The following is a 19,321-nucleotide window of genomic DNA, read 5'->3' on the forward strand; positions in this document are numbered from 1 at the left end:
TCGCAGACCAGTCAGGGTGCCCATGCTGACCCCTGTGCACTGCCGAGAGCGGCAACAATAGGCAAGTGAGCATCAGAACTGGAGCACAGAGCAATGGAAGAAGGTGTCCTGGTCTGATGAATCACGTTTTCTTTTACATCATGTGAATGGCTGGGTGCATGTGTGTCACTTACCAGTGGAACACATGGCACCAGGATGCACTATGGAAAGAAGGCAAGCTGGCAGAGGCAGTGTCATGCTTTGGGCAATGTTCTTCTGGGAATCCTTGGGTTCTGCCAACCATGTGGATGTTACTTTGACACATACCACCTACCTAAGCATTGTTGAAGACCATGTACAGCCTTTCATGGAAACGGTATTCCCTGATGGCTGTGGCCTTTTTCAGCAGGATAATGCGCCATGCTACAAAGCAAAATGTTTCAGGAATGGTTTTGAGGTGTTGATTTGGCCTCCAAATTCCCCAGATCTCAATCCAATCAAGCAGTTGTGGGATGTGCTGAACAAACAAGGCCGATCCATGGAGGCCCCACCTCGCAACTTAGAGAACTTATAGCATCTGCTGCTAACATCTTGGTTCCAGATACTAAAGCACACCTTCAGGGATCTAGTGGACTCCATGCCTCAGTACGTCAGGGCTGTTTTGGTAGCGAAAGGGGGACCAACACAATATTAGGCAGGTGGTTATAATGTTATGGATGATCGGTGTACGTATAACTCTTTGGTTTCCTCCGCTCTGATCGGCTCTTTTCTGATTGGTGGAGACTCGTTGAAGTTCCCGCCTCTTCCTCATTCTCCAGCACACCGACCGTCATGGCGCTGGTGAGGAACGTCTACAACTTGCTGTTTAGAAGAACATCGACTTTCGCCATCACCATCATGGTGGGAGCCGTTTTCTTCGAGCGAGTTTTCGACCAGGGCGGAGATGCGTTATTTGACAATTTAAATCGGGGGGTAAGTGTTACTGTCCGTGTGATTTAATTCATATGTCGGTGACCCATCTGGCTAAAGCTAATGCTAGCGGAAGACTGACCTTAGTGTAGGATTCAGAGGACGAAGTCATGGTTCAGTCTCAGATATCTCTCCTCTTTAATCTCTTCATGCAGAATAGACCATACAACATTTATAAGACAGATTTATGAGATTTATTCCCTATCTGTAGTTGATCTTAAACGATTCATGTGTAGACATTAAACCCAAGAGCACCTTGAATAATATGTCAGGTTTGTATTCAGCCCCATTACGGTACTATACAGTAAACACAAAATATAATAAATACATAATTAGTCATATGATGGTGTTTTCCTTTTGAGACTTTGTAGAGAGCGGATGTGAACACAGGAAGTAGTTGGAATGGACTTTTCATTTAAAGTCACTATTTCTAATTTTTTTATATACACACAGACATGACATGTACAGTACAGAGAATGAAGCCTGTGTAATGTTTTGAGCGCTCTACTTTAGACTTAAGTTGTCTTTGTCACATATATACATTACTGCACAGTGAAATTCTTTCTTCACATATCCCATCCTTTGGAGTTGGGGTCAGAGTGCAGGGTCAGCCATGATGAGGCGCCCCTGGAGGTTTGGGGCATTGCTCAAGGGCCCAGCAGTGGCAGCTTGGTGGTGCTGGGGCTTGAACTTCCGATCAATCCGATCGAAAGCTCGATCTTCCGGTGAACGACCCAGTGCCTTAAACACTAGCTACCACTGCCCCAAAACTCAAAGGCATTGAGTTCATTTACAGCACCATTTACATGACCGTTCCAGCTCACAGTAAGATACGGTTAGATATACGATGACTTTATCTCTGTAAGTCTGTATATGACTACATGAAGTCACCAGGAGGCGGTTCTACTACTGGTTGCCATATACATAATATTTATAATTGGGCGGTACATCTAGAAATCAGAAAAGGTTTTATTGCAATAAAATGAAACATTCTGAAGAGAGTGTCTGTGTATAAAATTGACTAGTTCATGCATCATGTCATATACAAGATGAAGGAGAAGCAGTTTATGCTACATGTCAGGATCACGTGTGCACTGCTGTTTTCACCCAGGTTTGCACAGACTTTGTCATGTATCTGGACACATCTGGTCTCACCTATTTGCTGTTAGCTCATGGCGCTGGATGCAGCCAGCACTTCTTGAAAATGAATGATCTCTGGCTGCTTTTTTGCTGCAAGTCCCTGGATGTGTGAATGCAGCACAAGTCCCATGCTATGTGACATAATCATTTTGCACTATGAGTTTACATTGTAGGATTTCTGGCTTATCATTGTTTAGTATGAGATGTGATGTAGGTAAAATATTCTCCATCTTTAAGGAGTTTTACCTCTAAACAATCATCTATTTACTATGATTTATTCTTATTAACTTCACAGAGTCCTGATCTCAACCTGATAGAACACCTTTGGGATAAGTTAGAGCGCAGACTGTGAGCCAGGCCAAATCTAGGACGTCTGTCTTTACATGCACATGAATGTAATATGGAGTTGGCCCACCCTTTGTAGCTATAACAGCTTCAACTCTCTTCTGGGAAGGCTTCTGTGTTTATGGGAATTTTTGACCATTCCTCTAGAAGTGCATTTGTGAGGTCAGGCACTGATGTTGAATGAGAAGGCCTGGCTCAGAGTCTCCGCTCTAATTCATCCCAAAGGTGTTCTATCAGGTTGAGGTCAGGACTCTGTGCAGGACAGTCAAGTTCCTCCACACTAAACTCACTCAAGGGTTCATCCCCAAACTGTTCCCACAAAGTTGGGAGCCTGAAATTGTCCAAAATGTCTTGGTATGCTGAAGCATTAAGAGTTCCTTTCACTGGAACTAAGGAGCCAAGCCCAACCCCTGAAAATCGACACCTAATTCAGTGATTTGGAGGGGTGTCCCAAAACTTTTGGCAATATAGTGTATATAATATTAGAACACATAGACTCATTCCTAGTACATACCCTTTCTAGTGCATTGTCTAATAGACCACTTTGAATGATCTTTTCCTTTTTTTTTTTTTGTAGAAACTGTGGAAACATATTAAACACAACTATGAGAAGGAGGAGTGAGCAGAGCGTCACCTAACATCGTCTCTTGATGGAGCACCCAGCCGCTGCCGCCACCACCACTACTGTCCCCATGGTTCCTGAGGAAAAGAACATGGCTTTGGGATCCAGAGAGACTTTTTTGTGGTGATCATGCAATACTGAGAACCATCAACTTCCTCCTCAATATTCCATCATGTATCTTGCAATCCTCACATTTTGTAAATGTACGCTTAAATTAAGTCTGTGTTAATAAATCTGACCGAACTCTACTTTTGAATCTTTTCTTTGGTTATCTTTAATAAGACCTGTGATTCCTCATGCATCCACAATATGAAGAGTATTTTGAAGGTTTCTGTCTTATTTTTCTTCTTAGTATTGTTCATGAATGACAGCAGGTCTTCACCAAAGAAAACTCCAATGTTTGACCCATAAAATTATATCATGAATACTCTTTGTGCCCTTCATGATGATGGGCAGTATTTAACATACTGTATAAAGAAGAACTTCAATAAGGCATTGAAGCCTTTATTATCACCACATATACATTACAGCACAGTGGAATTCTTTTCTTCGTGTATCCCAGCTGAGGAAGTTGGGGTCAGAGCACGGGGCAGCTATGATACAACACCCCTGGAGTAGACAGGGTTTAGGGCCTAGATCAATTGCCCCCCAGTGTAGCTTGATGGTGCTCGGGCTTGAACCCCGATCCTCTGAAACAACAACCATAATCATTTGAGCCCCCAAAAGGATGACATGCAATATATGAGTCTGAGCTCAAAAATGCAGGGTATTATTTTATTTAAGCTTGTTTTTGCCCCTACACAAATACACATTTTTATTGAGCAGTGTTTATTTGGCTTCAGAGTAATACATGTAGAGAAAAATACACTTTGAAAATTGACATCTTGAGTCCAAAGTTATGACAGTGTTGTTGTGGGGAAAGTTTAGAGATGGTTTAGACACACGCTTAAATAGATCTTTATTCAGATTATTTAAATTATCTACATGATTGTAGCTCCTGATTCTTTATGCATAAATCTATATATAGGAAAACTAATTAATGTAACCCTCATATGCTTGGCTTAAATTATATAATTTGTGATAAGTTATTACACTTCAAGTTTAAAAAGCTTCTGTATTTTGGTTACACATATATTTAAGGACTATTTTCTATGACAGTAGCTAAAGAAACATTATATAACAATATAAAAGAAATTAAATGAAACCAGCATAATTCCATAAATAAAGACAAGTCATGACAAATGGTGCTGTAGAAAAGGTTTTCAAGTCAAACCTTTATTTCTATGCATGACTTGTCTTTAGATTGGTGATGGACATTCAATATCATTCGCATGTGTTAGAAAATCTGTGTTTTGTAAAGCTGGTGAAAGTTTATTGTTCTGTTTGGCTCAAGCGAAACTTTACACACACTAAAATTCATTATTAAAAGATTTATAAATGCCCAATGTAAAAATAAGTGACCTAGAAGAAGTGTTTAGTTCCTATAACATTTTATTAACACTTAATCGATATGGAAAATTATATCTTAGTAACTATGCAAATGAATTATTATTAAAACATTTTATGATACTTATAATATCTATCACTGAACCCTTATTTATTTCTGTTCCCCTTTTTGTCTATTTGTGCTTTTAATACTCCCTTAGCCTGTAGGTCTGTTTGAATTTCACTTGCTGATGCATTATTTTAATAAAAGTAGATTTGAATTGTATTTGTTTTTAATGCATTTTAAAATAAGATCAGTGTAAATATACAGTAGCTCTATTCCTGTGTGACTGGGAATAGAAAAAACGTATTGAATACACCATGTCAAGCATGCAGAATTAAGGCTGTTAAATCAGCAACACCATCAACAGTCCATGTTCATTATTGTTGGCACTGGTTAATATCTACTGTACTGTATGTAAACATCAATATGCAGCAAAAAAATTCATTAAGCCCCTCATCTTCTACTCATTTGCTAATTCACTGACCCGGTGTGAGGAATCAAACGGTCTAATATGCAAATGAGTGGCCCCTCCCTATCCTCTATCTCTACCTGTTGCAGATAGGTATTTCACTGTGTCTGTCACTATGTCTGTCACTGTGTCTTTCATCGTGTGCACATGTGCATGTGTATGTGTGTGTGTGTAGTTAATATAAAGAGACGTCACGCAAGTGACTTGGAGCCCTCAAACTACATTACTGGTACAATCCCACAGTTGCAAGCCTACTTTTTCTGGAATAGCGGTCTCTTGACGGCTAACACTTTCTTCCTTTCTGTCTGTGTTTCCACAAAAGCGGCGTGCCGGTGATCCCACAGGTAACTCAGGTAGAACTGGACCTGTTTTATATCTTAATTCCTAAATAGATATATGTTTTGCTTTGTATTTTTGATACAGGACGAATTCTCATCATAATTATGATCATGAATTGCTTAACAAATATGGCTTGTGCTAAAAACAAATATATATATTTAAATATTTTATTTTTTATTTCTCATGCATTGGTATTTAAGATCTTAGACATAGGTCAGAATATATTTTTGTATGTATGTATTTGTATATTTGAAAACATTCAAAATGATAGGTTTATGATCAATGTAGAAGTTTAAGTATTGTATTTAATGTCTGTTAGGATTGTTAGTTGGTGATGAATATAGTTGAATGCTTTTTGCTGTGTGTTGCGAGTCAGGATGGATTGCATCTATGGTGTGGATTTGGAGGAGTTGTGCCCAGTGTGTGGCGACAACGTGTCTGGCTATCACTATGGTCTGCTAACATGCGAAAGCTGCAAGGTACAAACTAACACCTCTTTAAAAAAGGGGCTTCATCAGGAACTCAAAACTTGTTTAAAAATCTTTATTTGATAAAACACTCTATCCTCCAGAGGCCTTAATAATTTTGAACCTAATTAGTTTTTAAGAAGCAGGATTTAAAGTGTGTATCTGTGTCTTGCTGCTATTGTGTTGACTTCAGAATTTGATATGACATATAGATTTGTGTTTAAAGGGCTTCTTTAAGAGGACAGTCCAGAACAATAAGCGCTACACTTGTGCAGAGAGCCAGGAGTGTAAAATTGACAAGACACAGAGAAAGCGCTGTCCTTTCTGCCGCTTCCAGAAGTGCCTCACCGTGGGTATGCGACTCGAAGGTAAACACTAAACTAAACACATTGCTTTCCAGTCAGAGGAGTTAAAGGAGTTAACAGTCCAATGCTAGAGCTGTAAAAGGATAAACTGACATAACTACAAGACAAGTACAGTTCTTAAGCATTTGTAAATCTATGAAGGCTTCAGAAGCTTTTGTTCCTGTTTATTTTCAGCAGTTCGAGCAGACCGAATGCGAGGTGGCCGAAATAAGTTCGGGCCAATGTACAAGCGAGACCGGGCCTTAAAGCAGCAGAAAAAAGCTTTAAACCGGGAGAGTGGGCTAAAGATGGAGTCCATGCCACCTGTCATGTCACCTACCCAGACAGACTATGCCCTCAATAGCACGTTGCCCAATCTGCCAGACATTTCCAGCAATAAAAACATCCTCCTAAACATGCCCTCTTCCACCACATCCCCAGAGTATGAGCAGGGCCTGTACCCCACACCTGGCTGTATGAGCCTGGGTTCTCACAGCCCACTGCCTTCTCAGTATTCTTACCAATCTTTGCCCTGTCGCACCATCAAATCTGAGTTTCCTGACCACTACGCCAGTAGCGGCTCTCCAGGTTCCACTGGGGGATACACTTACACTGATCAGACTCAGACTATGAGCTCACCTACACCTCACACAGGCCTTGACTTGCCGGCACTGGTTTTGGAGTTTGTGCGCTGTGAACAGGATGAGCTGCTGGTACGGAGTAAGATCAGCACTCACCTGACACTTCTACAACAGAACCAGAGCTCCACTGAACCACTCTCAACCTTCGGCTTAATGTGCCACATTGCAGACCAAACACTATTCTTCATTGTGGAATGGGCAAGAAGCTGCAACTTCTTCAAAGAACTCAAGGTAAGGGAAAAACACAGAGCAAGAAGAGTGGGGAGTGTGTATAATGGGTGATCAGTGCTACTGTGCATAGTACATACTAATATCAACACTAATATCAACCCTGGCTTTTAACCAGTCCAACCACAACACTGACCTCAAGACAAATAGCAGTACACAGAACTAATACCACCTAAAATCCTATGCCAATAACACTGCTCCCATTAATTCCAATAACTTTTAACCCCATTAGAACTGGAAACCTGATTACACAGTTACTGTGAAGCAGCATGACTGATATAGTGATATGACACTAACATTAAACAGTGTTTGGAGGCTTCACTCAGCAATTTCATCTTGTATGTTTGTGTCTGTCTGAGTCAGTTTGCACATATGTGCGTGGGTCCTACCAGGTTTACAAATGGCTTTGTGGTCATCAATCTTGTTCCTAATACAACAGAAGTTCTCCAGATTATGTGAAATGTATCAATATTACAAATAACTTGTTCCTAGTAAATCATTTTGCAGTATATTGTCTCATTTAAGGACTTAATGATCTGGAGAAAATATGTTGTAGCAGTACTTCCTAGATGTGGCTTTAATCTGTAAAGAATTATGACATATTAGTGGTCTATGCTGTAACTGGGCATGGTCTACCATGGTATGCCATGTAGACACTAGATGGGAAAGAAGTTATAGTAAATTATAACAACAAATAGCAAATGGTGCACCATAACTATATTCAACTTCTCACCCAGACACTATGTGAAACTTTCTGGCAAGCTTTCTATCTTTGATCTAATCTGACGGAGCAATCTATCTGTGTCAAAACATTATTCTCTTCCCCAAGTCAAGATACTGTTACCTAAATAATATTTTATAATATTTCATGAAATTTACTTTGGTTTTTCATATTCTATAGATTGCTGGACACATGATCAAAATCTTAAATGAGTAGTTTAAGCAGCATTTTAATTATATTTATGGCCTCCTGGTGGTCCAGTGGCTGGATCCCGCACTCTCATTGCTGTGGCCCGGGTTCGATTCCCAGGCAGGGCGCCAACTCAGCCAGTGAAGGTCCCAAGCCAGGATAAAAAATGGGAGGGTTGTGACAGGAAGAGCATCCGGCATAAAACCTGTGCCAAATCATGCGGATCAAATGATCCACTTAAAACAGCGGACTCTGCCATTGTGCGGGATAAATGCTAGGACAATTTTTTAAAATTATATTTATATATAATTAGATTTTAATTTTATTCTTATGTTTTTTAATAACTACAGAAAGCAACAATTTAATAATGACAAAAAAAAGCTTTTACAATGTTTTACAAAATTCATTAAGTATATCATTTGAGAGTCCACCAAAGACCCCAGAAAAGACAAAAATGTGTCTACTTTTTAATATGTCTAAACATTTTAGGTCTTTTTATACTTTTTATGAGTTGTTGAGGTTTGAATTTTGTTTTCTAGCATCAGCAGGACGCAAGACTATATTATTCTCAGCAACAAATAGAGCATCATACCAACATCTCTATCACCATCTCTATTGCATTTATGTAATTTAGTCTCAGAAGTGGAAATCTATTTATCATTGAATCCACTTCTCAAACAGACTTAACCAGGGTTAGAATCACTAATGTCAATAGTTTGTTAATCTGTTGTCTCTTTAGTGCTCTGTGCATGTCGAGACATAAAACCTTGCCAACAGTAGTACTCTCCCTTGTTGCTGAGATGCATGAGATAAGCCTGTTGGTAGATGTATGGAGTAACACCACGAGAAATAGAAACAAAATTCCTTCTTTTGCAGATTCTTTGATTAAACCAGAAACAAAAAACAGCTCCAGGATCATTAGTTTGACCACAGCTATGCTTGGCTATGCTACATTGTCCCTCAGATATCTGTGTGAATTCATGTTTGCGGTTTCTTGTGATGGGCTGGCATCCCCATCCAAGGTGTATTCCTTCTTCACACCCAGTGTTCCCAGTACAGGCTTTGGAACCTCTATGACCCTGACCAGGATTCTGTGGTTATTAAAGATCATTAAATGTATGAATGACATATCATGTGGAACCTAGACATAGGAATTATGGTCCATCAAAATTTGTGTCAAAATACAGTTAATTCTTAACCACAATAAATATCAGACACTGAAATTTATAAACAGTTGTCCTGCCAGAACTAAATGTACCAGCTTTAACTTATTGCATGGGATTTACAAGAGATTTTATAATAAGTTTCAGAAAATGATTCTGAAGGTGTCGGCAAAATTTCCAAAGGAAATTCAGTTCAAATAACTATTTACTAAAAGCCCAATCTAGCTGAAACTTGGTATGTTGCATTTATTTCTGATTTCTACAAACAGATCAGCATTCAGCACATGGTTAGCACTAAGCTACCACTGTAAAACATCAAAGCTAGCTTTTTTGGAGCAATCTGTGGTCTCTTATTATTCTATGCAACATGGCAGGAACTGACCATTGGCGGCTTTTGTGATTGGTGCTTGGACCATGCAGATCACCATTTGTGTCTATATTTATAGTTGTTCTAACTTTCAATCTATCAGCAGGACTAAAATAATTAATCAAGATTAGCACGTCTTGATTTACGATCATTTTTGTCCCATGATATATTAACATTAGTGCTTAAAAATCCAGTGCTTATACTGTACTATTAACCAAAGTGCTAAGTTGGACCTTTATTTTAAAGTCTAGATCTGTTATACAAACAGTTGTACAAACTAACTGCTGCCAAATGACCAAAGTATGAAAAACCCTACTATGAGTGTCCATCCTGATACAGAAAGGATGGATGTTCAAAAAGGGTTTTGACTATTAAAAAAGAATATTGTATTTATTTAATTTAATATAATTTAATTAATATTGTACACTTAACAGTTTGTATGAAATTGTTTTGATCAGTTATAAAACATGTAAAACAGCATGAGGAAAAAGGTACTGTTTTTAACCTCAATACAGTATATTATAGTAGTATATTATAAAAATGAGAGAATTTTTCCTTTAATCAGGTATTTCTTTCTGCTTATGTTTCTTATACATCAGTGGTACTTATTTAAACAGTATTTAAACAAAGCTCTTACTATGCATTACACACACACACACATACACACACATCTGCTGCCTGCTATAGACTGTCCTGTCATCCCTGAGTCATCACTAGCAAAAATATATGACCAGCTGCTTTCTAATCTATCTGCATTTAGTCCAGATGCAGTTGAGCTCAGCTTAGTAATAATGGCTGTGGGAGCGGATTTGGGTTCAGCAACTGAGTGCACGAAAACTGCTTTCATTACTCTCACTGTGCTGATGGACTGTTTCCACCTTATATTGTCACACCTGGCCAGGTGAACTGAACACACATATTAAATTTCCCCACAGATAAACAACTTCTGGATATGAGCAATTACATTTAGTATGTGTAATCAAGAGTATATGGGGTTACAGTCTTTGAGTATCGTTATACTCTAAGGGCCATATTTAGAGTTGACTTAATCATGTAAATATTTATGTGTGGAAGATTTCTTGCATTCAAGTTAGGCAGTTTCTTAAGTTGTTTTTTTTTTCTAGGTGGCCAGTTCAGGTTATTAAAAATGCAGAGAATATAAATGTAAGAAAAATCAACCTTTTCTTGCTGTCAGTAGCAAGAATAGGCAAAGGATCGGTGCATGTTTCATTTCATTTTATAATACGGCTTCTACCCTTTTCGGTTTTAAAATAGCAATTAATCCAATATATCAGATTTTTTGTAGGGTCAGAACTGCTCAATGAGGTTAGTGCAACCAAGCAGGCAAGAAGATATTATATAAATATTTTTGCAACCAACAGCCTTTGCCTTCTGGGACAGGTACTCATCATAGGACCAGAATGGATTAAGTTGCTGCTGGGTCACCTTCAGAGCTAGCTTATCCTGTTCAGGAACCAGCATCAACAGAGCCTCCATACAACATCTCCCTCCATAGGTTTGGAGGTTTGTGGTGGTAAAAATTTGTATTGCCTCTGCCTGTTCCCCTTTATTATAGTTTGAGTTCCTCACAATGTCCTAGGGTATGTTATAGTACCAGAACACTTGCTCAAACACCAGTTCAGCAGTTTCCAGGGCTGATGGCAGGCCTGGAAAAGGAATAAGCTGTAGGGCTTTGGAGAACTGATATACCTCCACCATGATGACCATGTTGTTATGGGAATTGGGGAGATCAGTGATAAAATCAATGGGAATGTGAGACCACGGTCTTTCAGGTGTGGGCAGTGGAAGCAGTTTGCCTGTGGAAATTGTATATTTTGGCCCGGTCACAAGTCAGTTGGTCAGGGTGTTTCGGGATGAGTGCTGTGGTTAGTAGTTCAAAGTCATGATTGGCCACAGACAATTCCACTGGATCTCTGGAACAGGAACGCTGACTGACTTAATGGCTCATCGCCTCTTTATCAAGGCATCGAGATGGATCATTGTGACAAGCCAGTTCAGTGAGCAAATCCTCCTTCAACCCTTGGTGGTTGCTAGTATAGGATAGCATTCTCTGCATACCTTGTTTAGGGGTGATGAGCTGATCACTATTTTTTACCTACAGGAATTGCTGCAAGGAAACTCTTATCGGAAGTGATATGCCCACCTCTTGGTTCCAAGTACTCTAGAGCCTTATTCATCAGCAGGCTGATGAACTGAGTGACTTTGGTACTATCAGGAATCTCTTCTTGACATGCAAAGTAACGCGAGCATGAATTCAGGTGATGGAACAGCGTAACCTAGAGCGGGTGTCACAGGTGTGGAGCAGTGTGAGTTGTGTGGTCAACATGGTGATTTGCCACTGTTGCTATCCACTGAAATGTGCCTGCTCTGCTAGCACCTGGCACAACTCTTTGTTGTCTGTGGTGTCCATATACAGACAAAGTATTCTGTTGGATGGACCCAAATGCAGGTAAAACAGTTAATAAAGTTCAGGCAAACAAACCAAAATGTGAGGCAAGATCAAAGTGAGGAATAAGGATAGGTCAGACAATCAACAAATAACAATATGAGGGCTAGGAAAAATGCATAAATCATTATATTGTGAGAGTGACAGTGTGATTGAGTCCTAGTGTGTGATTAGTAATTGGGTGATTTTGAACGTGAGAGATTTTGGGTGTTGTAATCCTCAGTAGCCAGTTCTGAGGCCTTGCTTTGAGCTCATGACTACAACCAGACAAAAAGCAACTTTTGTCAAAAGCAACTACAGTTGAAGACAGAACATTGTTAGAGCCATGAAGAAAACCCCCAAAACAACGAGTCAGTGACATCACCAACAACCTCTACAGGGCAGGGGTGAAGTCCACTTTTTGTTGACCCTGAGATCAGAAATGTAGAGGCCATAGCACAAGATGCAAACTACTCATCAGCAATTGGAATCAGAAGGCCAGACTGGAATTCACAAAGAAATACAGAGATGAGGCAAAAAGTTCTTAACTTTGGTGTGATTGGTCCAAAATCACACCAAAATATAAATTATATTTATATTATATTATATTTATTTTATTTAGAAAAATTGCCACTTCCAACCACACCACACTCCCGCATTGGACTCAGTCACAGGTTTTTCCATACATCAGCAAGTCCGCAAGCTACAAATGTCCCCAAAACCAAACGTCACCCCAGGCCGCGTTAAAATGGTCTGGTATCAAACTGGTCCATGGTACAAAAAAGGTTGGGGACCCCTGATATAGTGTACCACTGGGGGTCTGAAGTTCTCCTGTATCTATGTCTTGCAACAGTTCAAGGCAGAACGCGGGGCTTATATGAAAAATTGTACATTGTCAGTCTTTCTTAATGTTATATTTTACGTCTTATAAGGCTGGCAAAGGTCTTACACAAGTTCAAGCATTGTAATAAAAAGCAATGGGAGAAATGGTTGCATGGTTGCAGCATCTGTTTTTGGCTGGTTGAGAGGTGCCTTAGTAAAAATTTAATTCAGTATATCTTGGACCTGAAAACAAAACAGCATAAATAGGTTGCAGAACAATTTCTAGTGGCTGAATAAAGGCTCCAATCTCTTTGGCAGATTTCTCTGTCCCAGAAAGTAGAGGTTGGCAAGATGCAAGCTGGGTTTTCAGACAGGATTCAAGGCCAGTTGGTGAACTAACAGTTTTTTGTACTGCATTTGAGACATTCCACGTGTTGGTTTATTAAGAATGCGTTGTGACAGCTTTACTAACTTTCAAGGTAGTACAAGATCAAGCTGCTCAGAATTTATTTGGCAACAATTCAACTACTGGGGGAGTCATGTTACCCCAGATCTGAAAAGCTTCGGCAAGCAACAGCTAAAGCCAACTGCTGAAGGTTGATTTCCCTGACAGAGTTAAATGTGTGAGAGATTAAGAGAGACAGAGACAGACAGACATATAAAGAGAAGCACACTGCTGGAATAACTAAAGCATACAACAGTTCCCAGTCTCATCTTGGATACCAATATACATGTCTGGTCCAGGTATTCTTTTCACTGTATTTTCCTTGGTACTGACCAGAATTTTTACCTCTTTCAGGTAGGGGATCAGATGAAGCTACTGCACAACTGTTGGAGTGAGCTACTGGTGCTTGATTATATCTCCAGACAGGTCCATCATGATGAACAAGACAGTATTTTGCTCATTACTGGACAGAAGGTACAGTTAAACACACATACATCCTCTATCATACACAAAAAATCCAATATGTACTGTAAATAACAAGAAAATGCTAAACTATACTCAACAGGAAAATATACTGGTTGTGTCCAGCTGATGTGATCAATTTAACTAAATTTTTTTAAACAACAGGGACAAATTCTTAAATGTTCCAATTCAGTTTCTAAAGTATAAAAAATAATTTATGATACCTAACAAATATATTATATGCATTTTCTGAGAGAGCAGATGTCCCTTAGGGTCATCCCTTTGGGTGACAGGGATGAAAATCCCGACATAGCAATGAGTAACTTTTCCCTCCTTGAGGATGTAAGGAGAGTTGAGGATTTACTCGACTGTCCATTCAGATTCTCCCTCAATGTTGAGAGTGTTGAGGAGAAGAGGGAATGATGCCTTTGGCGAGGTGTGACAGATCTGACTGGTGTGACTGGTGTAATGAAGAGGGTGAGGCATCAGTGATGTGGGAGGTCAAGTTTGTAGGTTACTTCACTGATTTTTTGGAGAATCCTGATTGTGTAGCTATGTGATAGCTTGGGTGACCTGGGTGCCTTTAGTTAACATCTATACCCAATTGACCAGTTCAGAGTGGTGTCTCATCCAGCATCAGTCAGTGAATTCTTTGTTACTTGGGTATTGTGCTTGAGAGGCTGGTGTGCCACGTCCACACTTGCTCACTATACGTATTCTGCAGGCGTCATTTAGTTTGGAAATCCGGAGGAACAGGGGATGCTGATAGCCAAGGACACATTGGATTGTGGACATACTCTACCTGATATCCTGGTTTGAGTTCTCCCCATGGCTTTTAGCTCGTGGTTGATGATATCAGGCTAACTGAGACCCCCATTAATTCCGCAAACTCTCCCATACTTGGGACATAAAATGGGCTCCATGGGCACTCTCAATGTCCTCCACGATAACAAAGTACCTGAACACTTGGTTGAAAATCAGCCCTGCAGAAGGCAGTTGGTAAGGCAGAAGACAGTATGACCAGGCAAAGGGACTACATTCTAGTCACATTCTACTTTTACTATGATGACTGAAATGTTCTGAGGTATTCAGAGGTCAGCTTCAAAGACAATGGTTAGGTGTTACCATGGATGCTGTGGCATGAGCAAGGGTAGAAACCTGCCTGCAGGTACAGTAGGTTCTGGAATACTTTAGATTGGCACCTAAGGAGCATGATGAAATAAATCTATGGATGACAAGAAACTTAAGGGGCCAACATTTGCCCTAAACAAATTAGCATGTTCTGGGAGCACTGGGTGTCTAGTGGCTGGGGAGATGTGAAATTTGAGCATGTTAATTTGAGCCAATGCCAATAACTGCTGCCTTAGTCAATGGCACCATTCCTCCAGAGCATGATTCATGGCCAGGAGCTTCCTTTTTGCCAGTGTTGTGGTTGTGCACTCTGCTAGGAAAGACTTCTTGGAGAAAAAAGCTTAGAGGTGGAGATTGGTCTACTAGACCAGCAGCGAATTTGCAAAAGTTGAGTGCAGTGTTCAGGTTGCCGTGTTTGCAGATAGGGAGATTCTATTCAACTGATTCTGCCTCCGGAGAGTGAACACCCTTTGGAATAGTTGAAGGACACACTCATAGGGAGAAGTGTGCTCCCCTCCTTGCAACCAAACTGTGTCCCAGGGTAGCACTTTATCAGTTGGCAGAATAATGAATTAAGCTATTTCGGTTCACTCAGCAACCTCTTCTTGAAGAAAAATTATTCATATAACAGAGTAGTAAGGGATCAGCAAGGCCAAAAGTATTCTGCTTCAGAGTAACACTTTTAAATTTTGGCAATTTAGTAGAAATCTTTCGCTTTCCGTTATGTAGACTTGGCCTTTTTATGGATTTATATGCATGTTACCAAAACTAATCACCTGTGGCATGTACAAGCTTCATAATTTATTATCAAAAAAGCACAAGAATATGAAAACATTTTGCATTTTGTTGTTTTGGCTTAACCAAACATTTACATAGAAATTTATGTAAATATTCAAAAATGAGGCCCATTGTTTTTATATGATAAAAAATTAGACATACAGGACTTGGCCAGGGTCTCTGCCTTCCACCTTACTCCCTTCTCACCAAGTGTAAATATAAGTCTAGGGGTGTATAAAGAGGTGTTGATAGAGGTAGGGAGCCAATATTAGACTAAAAAAGAATCCTGACCTATCAAAGAGAGAGCAAAAACGTTAGGAGTGGCTAAATCATTCTTAAAAAAGGAATGCACTTGCATGCTCAGCACAGCAAAAGACCCCAGAAAAACAACTAAAGTGGAGCAGTAAATCCCTGTCAATGCATCTTAAAAGGAGGAAACCCAGAAAGGGAAAAGTCTGTAATTCCTAAACCGTTAATGCAATATTTTTTGTTAAACTCCTGAATTAAAGTCTCAATATAATGTGCACAATATAAGGTTGCAGAATGGCAGTAATCAGTGTGAGTGACTCACATATGTATGTTTGTTAGGTGGATCTGACTTCGTTGCTGACTCAGGCAGGGGCAACCCTGGGTGAGTTGGTTCGAGGGACACAGCAACTGGCCCAGCATCTTCAGGAGCTACAGTTAGACTGCAGAGAGATCATCTGTTTAAAGTACCTCATCCTGTTCAATCCTGGTGAGACCACAATCACATAATTTTTGTATATAGAAAATATAAACAGATAATGTGGTATTCCTATAGCTCTTCGGGGTTGTTCTTGGCTTTCATGGTTACCATGCCATGAATTTTTAATACAGCTTCATTCCTACTGTAGTATTTGATGGTAGCTTGAAACTACTGTTTGATGGTATTGTGTATTAATAACATTATGTCTTCGTTTTTTACTCTATGCCTAATCTGGTACATTCCCTGTTAATAATCATAATATAATATTATAGAGGCATTTAAGTTTATTCAGTCTGAAATCAGGCTTTTTCATGCCTTAGTCATCCCACATCCATGAATTGACCCTATAAATTAATTTTACCTGTGGACATAGTACAATTATGTGTGTTTATGAGTGCATGACAGTATGGAGGTGTTCTTCCTCAAGAGCTATTCTCTCAGTATATTAGGCAGGTGGTCATAATGCTACGCCTGATCGGTATCTCTCTCTCTCTCTCTCTTTAAATAACACTCTCTCTATCACCCTATTTTAATGCTGTATGTAATTCTATTATCAGAGAAGGATTAATAGACTGATTCCATGTTGGTGTGTGTGGATGTTTCAATATCTGTAAAGAAATTGTCCCTTTATTTCCTTTATTCAGCTAAACAAAGGCTGATTTTTGCACTGAGGGCTTATGGATCTTAGCTGTACCACTTTATCAGCTCAAAGTGTATGTGTGTGTGTGTCTGCACACACTTTCTTCTCATTCTGTCAATTTTGTAACAGTTTCTCCCTCTATATCTCTCTGCTATTTACCGCGACTGCTCTTTCATCTATGCTCTTTCATTTATTCATTGCCAGATGTAAAGCTATTGGAAAACCAGGAATATGTGGAAAATGTGTATCACCAGGTGAGTGGTGCATTACTGGAATACACATTGTGTGTATATCCACAGCACGTGGACAGATTCAGTCAGCTGCTGCTGCATCTTCGAGAGCTACGAGTTCTAAGCACTCAGGCGGAGGATTACCTGAGCTATAAACACCTCAATGGAGATGTTCCATGCAACAAACTGCTCATAGAGATGCTACATGCCAAGAGAGCCTGTGTCTGACATAGAGACACCAAATTCTACACTTGTACAAATACAAATATATATGTTTGTATAGTTATGCACAGAAAAGAGAAAATATGTATGTGTGGGGTAGCTCTTAGACAGAATAAGTATTGTACAGGCATGTCTCTGTTCATTTTGAGCTAATATAATCTGTCTTAACCATGACAAAAGGCCCTGTCTATACAGCAGATATTCATAGATAAAATAAAGGCATGTTCTATGTGAACTTAGAGCTACATAGATGTTTCCAACTCTTTCTGATCTCTGTTTGAAGATTATGTGGTGGTCAAATAAATCTTTTGTACCTGCTTGTCCATCAGTTCTCATCGAAACCTGGGATTTTTTCACAGCTTCAGTGTGAGTTCTCTGAATAAGGTAAAAAAGTGAATAAAGAAGCATGCTTACATATAACAGGAGGTAAAACTTCAGATCTAGGATCATTTCAAAGAACAAGGAGTAATAGCTGAAAGTGTATGTTTTTCATATACATTATAAACATAGATAACAATCTTATTTGGTATTTGGGAGACATGTTTGTATTCTCAGTAAAAGGAAAATATATTTTAAAAAGCATAAAATGCAAGTACAGTAGCTAAAATTAGATTTTCCTACTGTCGCATGGAAATTCCTGTGGTTCTACAGTGGTCGTTGGTTTACTGTCACATAGGCTGTAAGTATGGTTAGTGTATGTGTGATTATTACTAACAATGCTTGTGCCATCTTTCTTGTAATTTGAACATAATGGATAGCTGTTTAATTTAAACTCATTATAATGGAAGCCTAAGGGCAGTTGTTCAACTCTGTCAATAAATCTTTAAGTGCACTATATTTTTGTTGAATGCATTCATGAATTGTTCAAAGGTATTTGTAATGACTTTCAACTATATGAAGTGGTGAATATTTGTTTATGTATTAAATACACTGGCAAGTGGAAGAAACTTCAATTTTTGTTCACTCAGTTGCTCTGAAAATGGGCTGTCATGGACCCAGATCATGGGAGAAACACACTCTGGATGAGACAGTAGATAACTGCAGGACACCATGAACACACACTCACACCTAGAGGCAGTTTAGAGAACCAATGCGCTTTATCAAGTGAGCAAGAGGAAAACATGCAAAAAGTTCACGCAGACTGTAACTCAAATTCATGATCGAACCTGGGACTTTTGATGCAGTACCACTCCTGTTGTGCCTTTAGTGCTGGATGTAGTTTTGAATTTGCTTTATATTGTGGCATATTTTACACACATATGGTTAAAATTCAACCTCTACCCTTTTTGCTACTGCATGGCAAGTCTAATTCATTCATTAAATCTAGTCCAATTGTGAATTACTAGAGACTTGTCAAAGCTTTAACTCAGCTCAGTTGTATGAAAGCATCTACCTAATAAGTAAATGTAAATTCTAATTTCTTTAGGTATTATAAGTATATCCTTCAATTTGATTGATCTGTCTGTCAAAGATTAGTGCAGAATATGTGTCACTGTCATTTTCAGTAGAAGATACATATATGTGTATTTAGCATTGTCACTGTAACTACAGATATGTGAGAGGTGCAGCGGTCAACTCACCCACACACATCAGTGTCTATGGGGTACAGTGGGTTTACCTGCTTATAGAGTTGGTAAGACAAGAGGTAGTATTCTAGAGCCATAGTAGTTGAACCAGTGTCAATTTTGGGTGACAATGTTGGCTCTTCCTATACTTTATTGTGCCAGTGTTGAGCGAACATCAGTTTGCTATCTGGAAAATAATGCATTATTATATAACTTTGATAATTAAATGACATTTTCCATGATAAGTGTGAAGTCTGTGTTGCTGATGATAATTTTTGAACCCAGGAAACTTTACAATTTACTTCAGATGGGAAACCCCAGCTAGGAAACCCAGTGGCTATGCACTGCCCCACCGTGATGGAGTCAGTTTCCTACGTAATCA

At 39.2% G+C, this 19,321-nt stretch overlaps 2 protein-coding genes across 2 annotated transcripts; both read left to right on the top strand.

Annotated features, from left to right (window-relative positions):
- The first annotated feature begins 775 nt into the window (after positions 1-775).
- LOC131368719 (cytochrome b-c1 complex subunit 9) lies at positions 776-3,303 on the top strand. The gene is made up of 2 exons (XM_058414790.1): positions 776-951; positions 3,011-3,303. The coding sequence occupies exons 1-2, from the start codon at positions 811-813 to the stop codon at positions 3,053-3,055; spliced, it is 186 nt and encodes a 61-aa protein (XP_058270773.1). The 5' UTR covers positions 776-810; the 3' UTR covers positions 3,056-3,303.
- A 2,426-nt stretch (positions 3,304-5,729) lies between these two features.
- On the top strand, positions 5,730-18,254 carry nr5a1b (nuclear receptor subfamily 5, group A, member 1b). Its single transcript, XM_058415810.1, has 6 exons — positions 5,730-5,831; positions 6,046-6,187; positions 6,359-7,035; positions 13,540-13,659; positions 16,144-16,291; positions 17,127-18,254. Exons 1-6 carry the CDS (start codon positions 5,730-5,732, stop codon positions 17,378-17,380), a joined length of 1,443 nt encoding a protein of 480 aa, XP_058271793.1. The 3' UTR covers positions 17,381-18,254.
- Positions 18,255-19,321: the final 1,067 nt, after the last annotated feature.

This window comes from Hemibagrus wyckioides, linkage group LG18 (genome assembly GCF_019097595.1).
Source record: "Hemibagrus wyckioides isolate EC202008001 linkage group LG18, SWU_Hwy_1.0, whole genome shotgun sequence".
In the NCBI taxonomy this organism is placed as follows: Eukaryota; Metazoa; Chordata; class Actinopteri; order Siluriformes; family Bagridae; genus Hemibagrus; species Hemibagrus wyckioides.

What these genes read in the sequence shown, in the direction of transcription:
- LOC131368719 (XM_058414790.1), top strand. Translation starts at nt 811, where the DNA reads ATGGCGCTGGTGAGGAACGTCTACAACTTGCTGTTTAGAAGAACATCG. An exon ending in TTGACAATTTAAATCGGGGG is followed by an intron (nt 952 to 3,010) that starts GTAAGTGTTACT and finishes TTTTTTTTGTAG; the next exon opens with AAACTGTGGAAACATATTAA.
- nr5a1b (XM_058415810.1), top strand. Translation starts at nt 5,730, where the DNA reads ATGGATTGCATCTATGGTGTGGATTTGGAGGAGTTGTGCCCAGTGTGT. An exon ending in TAACATGCGAAAGCTGCAAG is followed by an intron (nt 5,832 to 6,045) that starts GTACAAACTAAC and finishes TTGTGTTTAAAG; the next exon opens with GGCTTCTTTAAGAGGACAGT. An exon ending in ACTTCTTCAAAGAACTCAAG is followed by an intron (nt 7,036 to 13,539) that starts GTAAGGGAAAAA and finishes TACCTCTTTCAG; the next exon opens with GTAGGGGATCAGATGAAGCT.